The sequence below is a fragment of the Fragaria vesca genome, linkage group LG6, assembly GCF_000184155.1.
Source record: "Fragaria vesca subsp. vesca linkage group LG6, FraVesHawaii_1.0, whole genome shotgun sequence".
Classification (NCBI taxonomy): Eukaryota; Viridiplantae; Streptophyta; class Magnoliopsida; order Rosales; family Rosaceae; genus Fragaria; species Fragaria vesca.
Window position 1 is genome coordinate 36,814,377 of NC_020496.1, and position 17,422 is coordinate 36,831,798.

Here is a 17,422-nt window from a genome sequence, read left to right on the forward strand (position 1 = left end):
ATCATTCACTCTCTCTTATATTGCATCACAGACTCTCTCTCATTCCCTCTTGGAATAGTCATGAATGCTTCTGTCAACATCTATGGGAAAAGAGAGAGAGGTCTCAACATGAACAGACTCATGCCTTTCCTCCTCACTTCTTTAGCCGTGGCCTCCATTTTCAGCTTCTTCCTCGCTTATTCCCCAAACCCTATTCCGATCACATCCAAAGAAGCCCTTAATTCTGTTGTTCATGATCAGAACCTGCAGCCAGATCGTGATCATCTTAGCCATGCAGCACCAGTCAGGCTGATCCCACCTCCAAAAAGTACAATTGCTTCACAACCTAATTCTCATATATAAACCTTTGAATCTTTTCCAGTCTAAATGATTTGCATTCAATATATTTTGATTCTTGTTTGTAGAGAAAGAGGTGTGTGACTTGTTTAAGGGTCAGTGGGTTCCGGATTCGAGAGGGCCATTGTATACGAATTCAACATGTAAGACTATTCCTGAATCGAAGGATTGTTTCAAGAATGGGAGGATGGATAGGGACTATCTGAATTGGAGATGGAAGCCGGAGAAATGCGAGCTGCCGGAGTTTGATCCTAAGGCGTTTTTGGAAATCGTTAGAGGAAAGAAGATGGCATTTGTTGGTGACTCTGTTGCTCGCAATCACTTTGAGTCTCTTCTATGCCTCTTGTCTCAGGTTAGTCTCAATTTTCTGATCAATGTACATGAATAATTCCGGTTTATACTCGGAAATCAAATCATAGAGCATAAAATTAGGTCCAAACACAACCACAGATCATAGGCACAAAACTTGGTATCTGTTCTAGTTTATCATTCAACAAAATGATTCATGAAGTGAAAGCCTACAAACAGAAAACGTAATACAAAAAAAATGTAACGTAAATTTGGTTTTGTTTTCTTGTTTTTTTATATAATGAAACGTAAATTTTGTTGGGAAATTTTACTGGCACAATTGAACTCTAAGAGGTTTTTACACACCAAGGAAAGAAAAGAAAAGAAGGCATCCAAATTGTTTGCTAGTCATTTCTCTTTTGCTACTATTTATTTATAAATTTTTCTATGCACGACATATAAGTACACTGAGCAATCTAAGCCATTCATAATAATTCATATGTGTATGGATTATGTTCTTAATCTTCACTATCTATGTATGTATGTGTAGGTACACTCCGTGTATTGTTGTCAAATTTTAATAACTTTACAAGTGCACAAATCGTTTGTAGTATAACTTAGGCAAATACGAGATCGTTCCAACTAGAGATGTATAACTAACTTTTAACTCTAACCAAAGTACTCTAATGACTAACATGAAAACAAGAAGATCTTTGTGATTTTTGTAAACAAGGAGAAGAGAGTAAAACAAGCAGATTGAGAATGTGGCACAAGATAATTGAGAAGATGTTTTGAAAAGTTGTAAAACAATGATGGATAGATGCTAAGGCAAGCAAATTGAGAATGTGGCACAAGATAATTGAGAAGTTGTTTTGGAAAGTTGTAAACAATGATGGATAGACGCTAGGGCTTCTAAGTTGCTTCACCGTCACAATCCTATTTGAGTTCTTAGTCTTCCGATTACTAACTATTAAACCAGTGTTAAAGAATTCGTCATATAAGCCTTATGACATAGTACTTATATGCATAAGTTCTTCAAAGTATGAATACTACCTTATGGCAGAGTATAGTATCTAACTCTTAGAAGTATGACATTTACTCTCTAAGGGTTAATGAAGTTCGATGAGAATAAAAAGACTCACACAAACCAATAATACATGACATCTATCTTATCAATCTATGGTTTTTAATCAGAATAAGCATTCAAGATTCAACATGGGCATCTACCTACTCTTGCATCAGATAGCTTAAAACAAAACCCTAAAGGTCACGAGTCTCTAGTATTTTGAAATAAGCAACAATTCTTATGGAGATTAAAAACTCAACACAATCCAATAATCAAGTAATCATCGAACTAAAAGCATCGAATAGTCATGCTAAGGATCAATTATGACCCTAACAAACGGTTTAGCTACTAAGAATCATAACAAACACAATGATCACAATGAAAAAAATAACAAAGACTAAAAGGGAAAAGGATGGAATATTGGTGATGATGGCAGCCTCCAAGTATGTCATGTCCCGAAGCTTCCTTTTGATTGCCATGATTGTCTCTATTTATAAGACTCAATTCTCAATTTGAATAAGTATTCCTTGTTCTTCTTGGACTTGGATGATGATGTGACACTCCAACATTCTCAAAACATGGATTTAGGTCTTCATGACGTCCATGATGCTGCTAGAATTCCATTTGAATCTTCTGCGCACAATTGACTTCTACACATGAGCATGAAGTAAGACATTGCACATTCTAGTCCATCTTGAGCTGCCTTCATTCAAACTGTTATATCTCTCTCCACAAATATCAAAATCACAAACCGTCAAATTCTATAGAAACTAGACACTCAGGGCTCTCTGCATATATGGCTTGTTCTCTAACTCCTCTCGGAACAGCACAGTTTATTCTCCAAATTTAGTTGTTCTGCAGAGCCTGATTGCCCAGAATCGGGATTGCTATGCCGCTTTCAATCATTTCTGCTCCAGTTTCGCATCTCTGCTCTTTGAACCTATAAAACACCAAACTATGTAAAATTGAACTAAATTACTTGAAAGTACAATACAAATCCAAGATTTAAAGGTATAAAAACATAACATATAATGGATACATCATATATGTACTAATTAAAGATGCTCTGCTATTTATTATGCTTAGTTGTTAATAGTTGTCATGCATGTTAAGTTTGGTATCAAATTTGCCTAATCCTTGGTTTCGTGCAATCTGCATCAACTAAATTGGGTTGATGCAGACGATCCCTTTCTGTTTGCATATTTTGTTTTCTTCTATTATGAAATTCTGTATTTATTGACATCATTCAATTTCAATTTATGGAGACGGTTGCAATGTACATATATAGTCCGACAGTCAAACGAATGACTTATAGAACATGCACGCAATATATGCAACAGAATCGATGACATCTTTTGAAGATTTGGAATTCACCCTTCAAGTAATGGAATTCACAACTGGATTCCATTATCATCCAAGACTAAGACTAAGACTAAGATTTAACGATGCAAATCATGCAACTGTTCTTCTAAGTCTAGCAACCCAATTGAAACAAAATGCTTGCTTAGGGTGAATTGAGTCAACTTTCCTCATATTGGTGCGCGCGTATAGATAAGATTTAGGGTGGGTGAATTATGCACAGCGGTCAATTTGATCAGTTATATGAGTTGTGATTTGTGCTTGGTAAGTTTCGTTTGATGTCATAAACATTTCTAATCTTGCAGGAGGAATTATGCACAGCGGTCAATTTGATCAGTTATATGAGTTGTGATTTGTGCTTGGTAAGTTTCGTTTGATGTCATAAACATTTCTAATCTTGCAGGAGGAACTCCCCAAAGACATTTACAAGGATTCTGAAGATCGTTTCAGGACATGGTACTTTCCTCAACATGACTTCACTCTAATGAAATTGTGGACCAAATATCTTATAGCCGCAGACGAGAGGATGGATAATGTCACTGGATCAGGCGTCTTCGATTTGAGCATAGACAAAATCGATGATGAATGGGGAAAGCACCTACCCGATTTAGACTACGTCATCATCTCGGACGGGCATTGGTTTTTTCGAGTATTATACCTGTATAAAGGGAACAAACTTATAGGATGTGTCTATTGCAACCAACCTAATATTACCGGCTTCAACACTGGCAACGCAGTTCGTATGGCGTTTCGATCTGCCTTTAAGTACATTAGCACTTGCAAGAACTGCAAAGTTGGTCTTCTGACCATTTTGAGGACATTTGCACCAGCACATTTTGAGAATGGGGCTTGGAACACCGGAGGGTACTGCAATAGGACAAGTCCCTTCAGTGAGGCAGAAGTTGATTTTACGAAGCTTGATTGGGAAATGAGGAACATTCAGATTAAGGAGATAAAAGGGGCAAGAAGAAACAATGGGAAGCAGATTAGGGTTTTGGATATAACTAGGGCCATGTTGATGAGACCAGACGGGCACCCTGGAATTCATTGGGGAAATCAATGGATGAAGGGTTATAGTGACTGTGTTCATTGGTGCATGCCAGGCCCGGTTGATTACTGGAACAATTTTTTGATTGCACTCATCAGAAATTAAAGGAGCTAGGGAGGCAAATTAGGTTCTTAATTAAATTGAGGATATATATAGGTAATTAGTTAGAGGTTATACATTTAGTAATAAATCGCACTACAGTTTGATCTTGTGATTTTTTCCTTTTTTCTTTTGCAAGGCTTAACATCTTTTATAGCTTAAAGCCTCAGAGATATATAGAATGTTTTGACTGTTTTACAACGGAACTATGGAAGGCCTAGTTTCATATGTAATCATAATCCAATCCGCAGGGAACTTCATTCCTAGAAAGAGAATCTTAGTACGTAATAACATATTACACAGTGCATCACCTATAATCAGGTAAGGAAAAAAAAAAAAAAAACTACGCTGTCTTCTCTCACTTGAGTTCTATTCATGCTTCTGTAAATTGAAGTTCAATGGTGGATCGTAGCAAGAGACAATTACGAAGTACAAAAAATAGTATATTTGTACATTATTACGAGATGGCCACTATATTAATCTTTGTGGATGTATCATGCATTATCATTAATTAATTTTAGTTGACATGTGAAATTCACCGATTACAGCTACCGGTATGCATAATTGCAGCACATATTACTAATCTAAGTCTAACCATGAGGATCACACTGTAGGTTTATTCATGACAACATCGATCAGTTTATGTGATCAATTAATAAAGAAGAAGAATTAGGATATATATATATATATATATATTTATATAAATTAGCTAACTTCCACGATTAAGCAACGATAGCTGTATAAGCGCAGACGTAAACTTTATAATTAATTTTTCATCACAAGTTGGTCAGTCAAGCGCTCCGGCCAACTCATTCGAGTTTCGGATCGGAAGAAATTACTTCAGACAGAAGTTGGATTATTTCTATATAAATATGGCTGCATCGTTCGAGCACTGACCATATGCATTCCGCTCGAGCTCTCTCCTCTCTCTTGTTTCTATTGAAGAGAGAGAGCTGGTTATTGAAAGAGCAGTACTAGTGATCTGCAACTATATCTGCATCATGGCAAACTTGGTTCTCGATAAAGCATTCGAAGTGCTGTGTGCTGGAGTTCAGGATCTCATTGTCAAGAATTTCATTTTCAAGTCTCTCCTCCACGACGCGAAATCCAGACTCGACAAGTTGGCACCACTGATCAAGAAGCTGGCGCATTATAACCAGATAATGGATGGCCAAGATCAGAAGGAACTGGAAGATTTAAAGGGAGTCCTGGAGGAGGGCCAAGAGCTCATCAATAAGTGTTCAACCGTTACACGATGGAGCCCCTTCAAAAAGTACAAGTACGCCAGACAAATTCTCCAGTGGGAAGAATCTCTGAAAAGCCCGTTGGAGAGTGTGAAGCTGCAAGAAGCAGTGAATGTAATGGACATGAGGATCGATATGCAACGCATGATGCTGAAACTACAACATTCTGGAGAAGGTTCGAGTACTAGAACACGACTTGAACTTCCACCACTTCCACAGCTTGTAGTTGGACTGGATGCTCCACTGAAGGACTTGAAGGAAAAGCTCCTTTGCGATGATGGGGGGTCGATGTTTGTGCTTACTGCTCCTGGAGCCTGCGGGAAAACTACTTTAGCCACAATGTTTTGTAAAGATGAAGAGGTCAAAGGTAACATACACGACTCGATCGATTTAGCCTTACATATGCACAAAATCTATTAGTCACGTTTTTACATATTTTGTCTATTCATTTATTTAATTCTAATTCATCATAACGTACTACGTACGATTGTGTATTATTTGGTATAGGTAAATTCAAGAACAATATTGTCTTCATTACTGTATCCCAAAATGGCAATTTGGAACTTGTTGTGAGACGACTTTGTGAATACGTGGGTTCTCCGGTTCCTAGTTTTCAAAACGAAATACATATGTTTCAATGGATCGAAACATTTAGAAAGGAAAGATCTGATCCTCTATTATTGGTCCTCGATGATATTTGGTCTGGACAGGAATCCATTCTTGAGAGCTTTCGATTTGAAATGTCAAATTACAAGATTTTAGTGACATCAAGATCTGAATTTTCAAGATTTGGTTTTTCATATCATTTAAAGTTATTGGATGATGACAACGCTATGGAACTTTTTTATCACTCAGCCTCACTCAGAGATGAGCGCTCTCATACTCTAGAAGATCTCTCGAGAAAGGTAACATGATATATATCAACTATTTTCTTCTCTTCATAAATTCTTCAAATAGCAACTGCTAATGGATTTCACTTTGAACTTCGTGGCTTGCAGATAGTAAAGCGTTGCAACGGATTTCCACTTGCGATTACAGTTATGGGAAGTTCACTCTCTGGGCAACCTTTAGAGGTCTGGAGAAAAAGAGAATCAGAATGGTCTAAGGGTTCTTCCATTTTAGATTCTGAGACAAAATTGTTTCTTTGCCTCCAGAGCAGCCTAGATGCTTTGGATAAAGGATTTTCGCTTGTGAAAGATTGTTACTTAGACCTGGGATCTTTTCCTGAAGACAAAAAAATCCCGGTTGGTGTCCTTATTGATATGTGGGCAGAGTTGTAGGATCTAGATGATGATATTGTGTTTGCATATGTTCATGAACTATGCAATCGAAATCTGGCTACCCTTGTAGACGAAAGGTAACTACGTCTTATATTATTATGTTTTGACTCCAACACTATTCTTTTGCATTGAAAATGAGTGAATTGATTAATCAAATATTAAACATAATTAAGCAGATATGATTATTTGAAGACGGAGGAGGACGATTACTACGGTCAACGGTTTGTTACACAACATGACTTGCTTAGAGAGCTAGCTATTTACAACGCAAAGATAGACCCGGTAGATCAAAGAAGAAGAATCATGTTAGAATTTTGTGGAAACAATATTCCCAAGTGGTGGAAGGAACAGAAATATCAACAAACCAATGCTCGCTTGTTATCCATCACAACTGGTACATATTTCATATTTCTTAATCACATCTGGCAAATTATCAACATTTGATTGTTTTTTTTGTTTTGTTTTTGAAAATGTTACTTCATTGAAGAGGTCGAATGATACACCATTTGATTTACTGAGATGTGAATGTATACTAGAAATCTAGAGTTCACATATATTTTTTATCGACGCTCATCAAACTGCATGTTGATTGCAGATGGAGAATTCTCAATGAAATGGCCCCAGATTCAACTACCTGAAGCAGAGGTTCTTGTCTTGAATTTCGATATATACTCCTCATATCCCTTACCCGAATTTGTGGGGAAAATGGATAAACTGAAGGTAGTGGTAATCTTTTCTCGCAGTGGCCTTTGTAAGTTAAAAAATCTAGAACTGCTCCATCTCCTACCAAATCTCAAAAGAATCAGCTTGCATAGCATCCCGATAAATAGCTTAAGAAAGAATCCCATTCAACTGAAGAGTTTGAAGAAGATATCTTTAAGCTCATGTCACCCAATGGCATGTTTCAGCAAAGGTGTTGGCAAAATGTCGGATGCATTTCCAAATATAGAGGAATTAAACATTGACGATTGCAATGAGCCTGAAGAGTTGCTTGCGGATTTCTTTAATGTGATTCATTTAAAGAAAATCAGTATCTTTGACTGTTATGATTTACGTAGTTTGCCTGAAGAAATTGGAAATTTAGTCAACTTGGAAGTATTGAGGCTAAGGAAATGTAGTAACCTTTTAAAGTTTACTGGCTCAGTTAGAAACCTCAAAAAGTTAAATTTCCTCGACTTGTCTGGTTGTTACAACATTCAGTTGCCTGAAGACATTGGTGAACTTAGCAGTTTAAGAAAGTTGGACCTGAGGAGGTGCTACCAAGTGTGGAAGCTGCCACCATCAGTTTCGGATCTTGATCAGTTAGAGGAAGTGAGATGCGATGATTTTAGAGTCGATTTATGGGAAGCCTTTCTACCGACTCTCACAAACCTACGCATAGTGGGCAGTGGCGTAGCTAGAAACTCGATTTAGAAGGGTCAAAACTGAAGTGACTATTAAGTTAAGACAAAATATCGATCGATAACGTAGTTGCTTTATGGAAAATCTTTTAATTGTTGGATTATACCTAGCATTATAAATTATCTCGTTAGATTGATTCATTAGAGAACCATCGATTATGAATTCCCCTTTCCTTTGTATTTATAAAAGCTGAGAAGGGATTTATCAAACATTACCAATAGAAATTAATGAAAGTAATGACATTTTTAAGAACATAATTAGGAGGGTCATTTCTATGTAGAACATTTAACTAATCAACCAAAGATCATGTATGAGACCCTTCTCGTCCCCCTCTCCCTACGCCCCTGATAGTGGGGATTCCTTGTTGATCAGGTTAGTTGGAAACTATCGGACGGCTGGATCAACGTTTTTGGGATTTGCTTCGAATTATCATTTTCATTCTTCGTCTGCCTGTTCTCTCGTTAGAAACAAAATTGTGTTTCTTGGATGGTTTTTGCATTTTAAGTGTGTATGATGATATATAACGCATATAAAAAGAGGAGCCCTCAATTAGCAATCTGCACTCTCCTAATTGAGCCAACTCTTAAACAGGTCTGGCGGCATGATGGGTTAGTTGGAGTGTGTCAATATTTCCAAATGAAGTTTCATGCAATTATGCTCGCAGCAACGACCTGCTTTAGCCACCAAGTTCATGACAGACATTTTTACTTGAAACCGAAAACTAGTCAGCACTTTCGAAAACAACTATGGAAAGCCTAGTTTGTAGCCATGTATAATCATAATCCAATACGCATAGAGCTTCATTCCTAGAAAATAAATCTTAGTAGTAACTACAAAAATATTACACACAGTGCATCACATAATCAGGTAACCAAAAACACGTCTATCTTATATTAGATGATACATACTGCCGACAACCTAGTACCGTTCTATCCTATACTCTGCATCAAAAACAAGCAGGAGACCAAGTCTCGTATGTATAATAAGTAGCAAAGTGACACAAAAACCAAATCTAAGAACTATTCCTCGACAAAAACACTAAGCACCCGAGCACACAAATCAGATATCTGGGTTCTGTTTTCTTGTGTAGTTAACTTGATATCTGCACACAAGGACATGCTTCAGGTAAAATGATACTCAACTCATTTATGGAAGCCAGGATATATAACTTGAACACAGTTGGTCACTTCACAATAAATTCATATCTTTCAAGAGTAGGTGGTATAAAACAAATAAGCAGAGATAAAGAGAATATATGTTTACCAAAAAGAGATAAAGAGAATATACAGTAAGTCTTTATATATGCCAGTCAAAACTTGGGAATGTCACCTTTATTGCAAAGGAATTCAGAGATGTTCTGAACAGACACTCATGCACAGTTGCACAAATATTATCTTAAGTTAAAACCAAAGATAGCCACAGAAAAAGTTCGGTCCAATGACTCCAATCACACAAACGGAAGAGCATAGCTCGATTGGTGAAGTAGACATGTTTAGTCTCGGCAACAAAGTATTGCAGACCAACATGATCTATAACACCAACAACAAAACATTGAGGATATACATTTTTGTAATATAAGACTAGTTTTGTTTACTGAAGTGGAGAGCAATCAGAAAAAGGAAACGTAAGAACCATGAAGTCGATAGATTACCACAAACTGTAGCTAAATTGTTGAAGCAGATAAGGCTTAAAAACATGCAGGGCTGTACACAGTACATAGTCACCAATGTAATACTAGCCCTATAACATAAAGAAGTGTCTAGCCCTATAACATAAAGAAGTGGGTACGTAACTGGAAAATGCAATTATAAAACTAGTAAAAAACAGGAGAAAAATTACTGACAAACACTTTTTATTCAGATAAAGGCGATGTATGGTATTAAGCAGCAACATATAATCATCGGACTAGACTATGTTCCATACTTTAAGAGTCAGTACACGGCAGAATTCATCAATTTACTTGAAAAATAGAGCTTGTCTAGTTCTTGAGAGATTCATGATACACACACATCATACACAAAATCAGAATTCGGAATTCACCTTTGTAAACAATACTACTTGCATTATGCAGGTAATAGTAGCATTTTATGACCCCCTAAATATAAATTAGAAACCAATTGCCATCTTTTGTAACCAATTAAACATTAAAACCAACACAATAAGATACACTGTACAGTTAATTTAGTCGATGAATGCAGTCCAAACCCACATTATCAAAATATCATCAACATGAACAAAGTCAACAAACACATTATCAATCTAAAAGAGCGATATAAGGGAATTTGCTAGATACGAAAAACATGAATGCAAATTCTGTATTAGCACCACCATAGACAATCATCTACAATAACATCAAGGGGGTAACATATTCTTGAATAATCCAACTAAATTTCAGATTAACGCATAAGAAAGATTCTGAAACTTCATGCTTCTACTGTGTTACCTAGCACAAAAGAAAACAACTCCCTGACTGGCGAAAACTCAACCAGCCCAACATCCATAGCATACCCAGCGACTGGCAACTTTAATTCCCTCAATACGCAGAACGCTTCTGCCATCCGACTCTTTGGCACATCTTGAGCAACAGCACAGTAAGGCATCCACGAATCGGTGCGATACTCCTCCCCAATTTCAACACCTTCTTTCTTCATTGCCTCACACAACTGCGACTGGAACTGAAGCAACGAAACCGAAGGAGTTGGGGCCAGAAACAGCACATTGTTATCAGTCGGAAAGCTCCCAATGGACGAGAAAGACAAGGCCAAAGGCTCTTGCTTTGCAGCGAAAGCCTTGATTATGTTTTCGAGCTTTGCTGGTTCAATGAAGGAGCTGGAGAAGAGAGTGATGTGAGGGCGTGATTCGATTTCGATGAGCTGGGTGCTAATCTGGCGGCGAGCAAGAACATTCCAAGCCTTCAGGACCTGGTTCTCCAGCGCAGGATCGAAGTAAAGCTCGATTGCATAGCCTTGTGACATTGCCACAGAATCAAAATTGATGTAAAGCAATCGACTTTGGTCAAGATCAGCAAAACCAAGTAAACTGAAACTGAGATCTCAGAATGTTTATCGAGAAATGTAAGAAAACCCCAAATCAAAGCGACCCAGTAGAAATTATGGCATTGAAATTTGGGGGCAAAGCAATCTACTTTGGTCAAAATCAGCAAAACCCAGTAAAAAACCCAGTACCAGAAACAGAGATCTCAGACTGCCCAGACTGAAAAACCCAAAATCAAAGTGACCCAGAATTGTAAACAAGGAAAAAGAGCCTTGGAGATTGAAGTTTCAATCAGAAAGAGACAGAAGAAGAAATGAAGGGCCAATAGAAATGAAGGACAAACTCAAAAGGTCACTCTTTGAATCAGAGTGAGAGATAAGGTAGTGAGAGAGAGATATATAGAGAGGAGTGGCCTTGCACCGTTGGTTGAAAATGAAGAAGAAGAAGAAGAAGAAGAGTATGGTGCAAGGTCACCTGTGGAGGTAGGTTGGGTTCAACTCTCTGTCTCTCTGAGTCAAAATCAAGATTCGCTGCTTCAAGAAATGATAGAAAAGGAAACAACGAAGAGCATTTAAGTGACGGTCAAGAAAATATGCTCCTTATTTCGGTGTTTATTGAGTGATGATGCTCCTTTCAAGGCTTTAGAGTTTAGACTCATTAGTCATTCCATTGAATTTTTGATTTCTTGACCTAAACCCATAGTTACTGAGATGAACTTGTAAAATTCTAGGCCTTTTTACTCAACTTGCTATGGTTTAGACTAGTAAACAATAAAGTAATGAAACATGTTAGTAATTTCTTCTAATACATTTATATCATGAATACGAGGTGTCATAATAATTTTTGGGGTTTAGTTGATAGGAAAAAATAGTAAGCTGACTTGACTTGCAGACCCGTACCTGAATAGAGTCTTAAGAGTCGATGGACTCAGAGTCCATAACCTTAAGGGGCCCAAAATTTTCATTTCTCTTTGTGTGATTACATTAGTTTAGTTAAAAGCAATAAAAAATAATTAACATAATCTAATTAGGGTGGTGTTAGATTACAAAAGAGAAAAATAAATATAAAATCTTACCCATTATTACTATAATTAATTACTATTTTAGAAAAATAAGCAGCCTAAGAGATTTGTTACATAAATAAGATTTTTAATAGGATTTCTAATGTTTTTTGTTGTTAGATTTTAAATTTATAACTTTAATTCGTGAATTTTTTGTGTGTTTCTTAAAATGAGAAAATAAAATTGAATAAATATTATATTTTGAGGGCCCAATTTTAAAAGTTCGAGTCAGGCCTGAAAATCTCAGGTCCGGGCCTGTTGACTTGTATAACATGATATGTATATGATGATATAATATGATATAGGTAAAAAGTAAGCCGGCTCGTATGACATGATATGTATGATAATATAATAGATAATTAGTAAACCGATTTGTATAACATGTTAAACATATGATAGTGTAACTGAGAAGTTAGTAAAAAAATAACAAAGATGATGTAAATGGAAAGTTATAAAAAAAAAAAAAAAAACGAATTACAACGAATACAAAAAATAGAAAAAAAGGATCCTCATCATGAGTAGGACCTTTTATTTGTTACTATTTTTATTTTATTTTTTGATGCATTAGGCTAATATAAATAATCTAAAATATTAAAGGAAATTCCCAAGTGGGACGAAAATAACAATTTGAAGGCATAATGGGTCCATACCCACTAAGCCCAACCAAACTATTCCCAATTCTCATAGGCCCAACTCTCCCTCTCACTCATTTCCTTCCTTCTCCGTCACCACTACCGCCTCTGGTTTTAAACCAAAACCAACTCTCTCTCTGCAACTTCATAACAAACAAGCCCTAATCTTCAAGCTCTCTTCAATTTCCAACTCAAATATGGGAGAAACCAAAAGAAAGCGAGGAGCTCCAAAGCCCAAGACCCCCGAAACCGCAATGGACATCGACGAAGCCGCCCCGCCCCCCACGTCGGAGCCTCTCGCCGACGCCGGCACCTCCCAGCCCTCCCGCCGCGGCCGCGGCCGCCCCAGGAAGACCGACTCCGCCAACATCACCGCCTCCCCGGAGCGCCGCAGCTCGCGACACGTGTCGGAGCAGAACGGCGACGCCGCGGAGCCGCCGCTGATGGTGCCGAGCTGGGAGAGCGTGGCGCGCGTGGTGCCGGCGATGGATTCGGTGGTGAAGGTGTTTTGCGTTCACACGGAGCCGAATTTCTCGCTGCCGTGGCAGAGGAAGAGGCAGTATAGCTCGAGTAGCAGTGGGTTTGTGATTGGGGGTAAAAGGGTCTTAACCAATGCGCACTCGGTGGAGCACCATACGCAGGTTAAGCTCAAGAAGCGTGGCTCGGAGACTAAGTACTTGGCTACTGTGTTGGCCATTGGGACTGAATGTGATATTGGTGAGTTTTTGAAGATCAAGTTTTTGCTGAATTGAAATGAATGCAGGAAGTTATGAACTTTTCTAGAAGTTTCTATACTAGCAATACATTAAAGATTGTAGCTTTGAGTTAATGTGTTGCAGTGATCATTCATTCTTTTATGTGATCAATCTAAGAAGAAGTTTCGGAGCATATAACTCGTAAAATGTCCGTATAGGAAAAGACCCTTTAATTTGTTTGAATGAGGAAAAAGGAGAAACTTTTATGTGTTGAAGGTGGTTGAATTTACTTGCTTTATTAAGGTAGAAAGGTTATATCAGAAATTAATTAGCGAAATACGAGTTATTGCGATTGAAGTCCCTTATGTTGTTTTGATGATGCTTCAGCCATGCTCACTGTGAGTGATGATGAGTTCTGGGAAGGAGTTTCACCGGTGGAGTTTGGAGAGTTGCCGGCACTACAAGACGCTGTGACGGTTGTGGGCTACCCTATCGGGGGTGACACAATCTCTGTGACAAGTGGTGTTGTGTCACGTATGGAGATACTGTCATATGTTCATGGATCGACTGAGCTTCTGGGACTGCAGGTTATTATTTTATTGACATTGTCTTCTATATACACCATAGAGACATTTCAATGTTTGACATATTTTTATTTCCTGGTTTCCTTTCTCCGTTGGATGCTTTTGCAGATAGATGCTGCCATAAACTCTGGAAACTCTGGTGGGCCTGCCTTCAACGACAAGGGGACCTGTGTAGGCATTGCTTTTCAGTCCCTTAAACACGAAGATGCGGAAAATATAGGCTACGTGATTCCAACACCTGTTATTAAGCACTTCATTACAGATTACGAGAAGAATGGGGCATATACAGGTGTGCTTGTAACTTAATTGGAACTTCTAGCAAGATGAAAGAGAAAAAAAAAAAATGAAACAAAGGAAGAAATTGTTGTTATTTGCAAATGGTCCTTGCAGAACATATATGATATAACTGGCAATCTACTCTGGACAACACCTTTATAGTGTTTCAGTTTCCCCAAATTATTCGCCTCTTCTTACATTACTTCTATTCCGTGGTCCAGGGTTCCCAATTATTGGAATTGAGTGGCAAAAAATGGAAAATCCTGATCTACGCACGTCAATGGGGATGAAGGCTGATCAAAAGGGTGTACGTATCAGAAGGATTGAACCTACAGCTCCAGATTCTCATCTTCTGCAACCATCTGATGTCATTCTTAGCTTCGATAGAGTTAATATTGCAAATGATGGCACAGGTAATCTTTTTTTATTCTTTATTCGCTCAAGTTTATTCAGCTCTTTGTAAGTAACTTCTGCATCCATCTTACCTTAAAAAAAAAAAAAAAACAATTCAGCTTTGGCACAATGGTTTTGTATTGGTACCACAGAATTTTTCATAGAATGAAGGGTGACATTTGGTTCTTAATATTTATACTATCTTTCAAGAACTCAGGACAGGATTGTGTTATTATTATTTTATTCTACAGGCATATCCTAATATAGCATAAGCTTTTTTATTAACACACTCTTTGGTATTGATTTTCCAGTTCCATTCAGGCATGGTGAGCGCATAGGTTTCAGTTACCTTGTCTCTCAGAAATATACTGGCGATACTGCTTTAGTGAAAGTTCTTCGTAACTCAAAGATACTGGAATTCAAAATTAAACTTGGAACACACAAGCGTCTGATCCCAGCACACATCAACGGCAAACCTCCTTCCTATTATATCATTGGTGGATTTGTTTTTTCAGCTGTATCTGTTCCGTATCTGCGTTCTGAGGTGTGCCCTCTGTTTCATACCTATTCTCATTTACTCTGTTTCCCACTATGTCTATGCACTTTCCAGTTCTAGCTATATCTTTCATTCTATCTCACCATATGTTTTTAATATATTATATTTAGTTATGATAATTGTATTACCATTATCTAAACTATACCTGGATTTAATACTAAGATGTCAGTCTTTGTTTTCCTGAATAGCATGTAGACTTTGAAAACTCCAAATAAATGTCACAGAGTTTACTTGAATAGTGAGTTAGTGACCTTTATTATTTGCTTGGGGTTGAACTGGTGGGTCACACGTGTAACTAAGACAAAATATATGGTTGATATTTAAGTGTTCTTTTAAAGAAAATATTTGTTAGTATCAGTTTGCAGCTCACCTTTGGTTTTTCATTAATTTCCAGTATGGAAAGGATTATGATTTCGACGCTCCCGTCAAACTATTGGACAAACATTTACATGCAATGGCAGAATCTAGTGATGAACAGCTTGTTGTCGTTTCTCAGGTTTCTCTTTTTAATCTATATTTTCTCTGCTTTTCCATCTTATATGAGTTCTCTTTGCTCTGCTTTCATGGATTAAGGTTATGTATTTAAACTTGTGTTAGGTACTTGTTGCTGACATTAATATTGGATATGAGGACATTGTTAACACACAGGTGAGGGCCTATTGCGAAACTCAGGATTCTTTTTCCTGTTTATATATTGTTCTCTTACTATCTTGTTTAGCATTTTCATTCCTTTCTAGTTACTACTTTTTGCCATCACCTTTCAATTGAAATACGCATGTTGAAATGATTCTTTTATCTCTGTAGGTTCTTGCTTTCAATGGTAAGCCTGTGAAAAATCTAAAAAACCTGGCCACCATGGTGGAGAGTTGCGATGAAGAGTACCTAAAGTTTGATCTAGAATACAATCAGGTGCGTCTCACACATAGATGCCCCATATATGCATGTGCTGATGTGCATATTCTGCATTTTTCATTTGATAGCTGAACTGCATACTTCTATATGCAGATGGTTGCCCTACAGACAAAAACAGCCAAAGCTGCAACGTTAGATATCCTTCTGACTCATTGCATACCTTCAGCCATGTCTGATGATCTTAAGTCTTAAGACCTAAGTGAAGATTTTCCCCCATAAATGAATGTGAGAGAATGATCATAATGGAACCAGGTATAGCGCTGCAAATATTTCTTTACTTATGGAGGATAAGAGCTGCAAATCCATTACCTATATCGTCATTATCTTCTGTTTTTGAAGTATCTGCAGACATTTAACCACTGGAATTTGGCTTCCATTACATTCTGTATCAACTATACGCCTCTGTTGAGTTTGTCTTCTTTAGAAATTTTGTAATACTAAGTTATTCTATAGAGAAGAAGAAAGCAGTAAAGCTAGTTATTTTTTTTTTTTTTTTTTTTTTTTTTTTTTTGGGAGAGGAAAATGAAAGCTAGTTTTGCCAGATTGAGCAGCATTATCATATAATATGATCTATCGGCACATTTATTCATCATAGCAGAATGGTTGAGCCTCTTAAGTCTTGCCTCATACAGTCATACACTTTGATATTGGATAACTATGCAACATTGACTGTTGCATCGACATCATTTTCCAAAATTTCTTAGTTATTTCCTTTCAGAATACTCTGATTGAGTTTGGATACGAGAATTTCGACGGGTATGTTATGCTTGAAAAGAGTAAGAGTATGGTCAATTTGGCTGTTGTAAACTAGGTCCAACCTGGAATAGGTCTGATTCCTCGCATTTTCTCAGGAAGCTGATACCAAATTCTTAAGCAAGCAAACGCATAAGTAGAACCTCCCAGCTTGAAATCCATGGTGATGTTGACGTGAACATGCAGCTAATAATTGGCGCCAACGAATTACCTGTGTGACTGGTCGTATCTCGCAAGGTATAGTAAACTCTCACACATCACCACCGCGTATTTGATCCAGAAAAACACAGAAAGAAACGTAGGTTGACTCTGAATCTGAAACCTCCGAGTCTCCGGTCGACCTGTAGAAAAGGTAAAAAAGAAAGAGAAAGAAACACTGCAATAAACCATTTTCTATGACGACTCAGACTTCCCCACCAAACATGGTTGACGCCCATTTTTATAAA

The 17,422-nt window shown here is 37.4% G+C and overlaps 5 protein-coding genes across 5 annotated transcripts; 4 read left to right on the plus strand and 1 right to left on the minus strand.

Annotated features, from left to right (window-relative positions):
* Nucleotides 1–226: 226 nt before the first annotated feature.
* On the plus strand, nt 227–4,202 carry LOC101314496. Its single transcript, XM_004306283.1, has 4 exons — nt 227–307; nt 407–688; nt 3,355–3,411; nt 3,453–4,202. Exons 2-4 carry the CDS (start codon nt 524–526, stop codon nt 4,200–4,202), a joined length of 972 nt encoding a protein of 323 aa, XP_004306331.1. The 5' UTR covers nt 227–307; nt 407–523.
* Nucleotides 4,203–6,261: 2,059 nt separating this feature from the next.
* Nucleotides 6,262–6,790, plus strand: LOC101311302 (probable disease resistance protein At5g66900-like). The gene is made up of 2 exons (XM_004304544.1): nt 6,262–6,345; nt 6,439–6,790. The coding sequence occupies exons 1-2, from the start codon at nt 6,274–6,276 to the stop codon at nt 6,718–6,720; spliced, it is 354 nt and encodes a 117-aa protein (XP_004304592.1). The 5' UTR covers nt 6,262–6,273; the 3' UTR covers nt 6,721–6,790.
* Nucleotides 6,791–7,614: 824 nt separating this feature from the next.
* On the plus strand, nt 7,615–8,133 carry LOC101314785 (probable disease resistance protein At5g66900-like). The gene has a single exon (XM_004306284.1). It carries the CDS (start codon nt 7,615–7,617, stop codon nt 8,131–8,133), a length of 519 nt encoding a protein of 172 aa, XP_004306332.1.
* A 2,217-nt stretch (nt 8,134–10,350) lies between these two features.
* Nucleotides 10,351–11,716, minus strand: LOC101311595. The gene has a single exon (XM_004304545.1). It carries the CDS (start codon nt 11,094–11,096, stop codon nt 10,545–10,547), a length of 552 nt encoding a protein of 183 aa, XP_004304593.1. The 5' UTR covers nt 11,097–11,716; the 3' UTR covers nt 10,351–10,544.
* Nucleotides 11,717–13,061: 1,345 nt separating this feature from the next.
* Nucleotides 13,062–16,529, plus strand: LOC101315080 (protease Do-like 9-like). The gene is made up of 9 exons (XM_004306285.1): nt 13,062–13,524; nt 13,890–14,089; nt 14,195–14,375; nt 14,584–14,775; nt 15,067–15,299; nt 15,706–15,807; nt 15,909–15,959; nt 16,116–16,220; nt 16,317–16,529. The coding sequence occupies exons 1-9, from the start codon at nt 13,062–13,064 to the stop codon at nt 16,413–16,415; spliced, it is 1,626 nt and encodes a 541-aa protein (XP_004306333.1). The 3' UTR covers nt 16,416–16,529.
* The last annotated feature ends 893 nt before the right edge of the window (nt 16,530–17,422 follow it).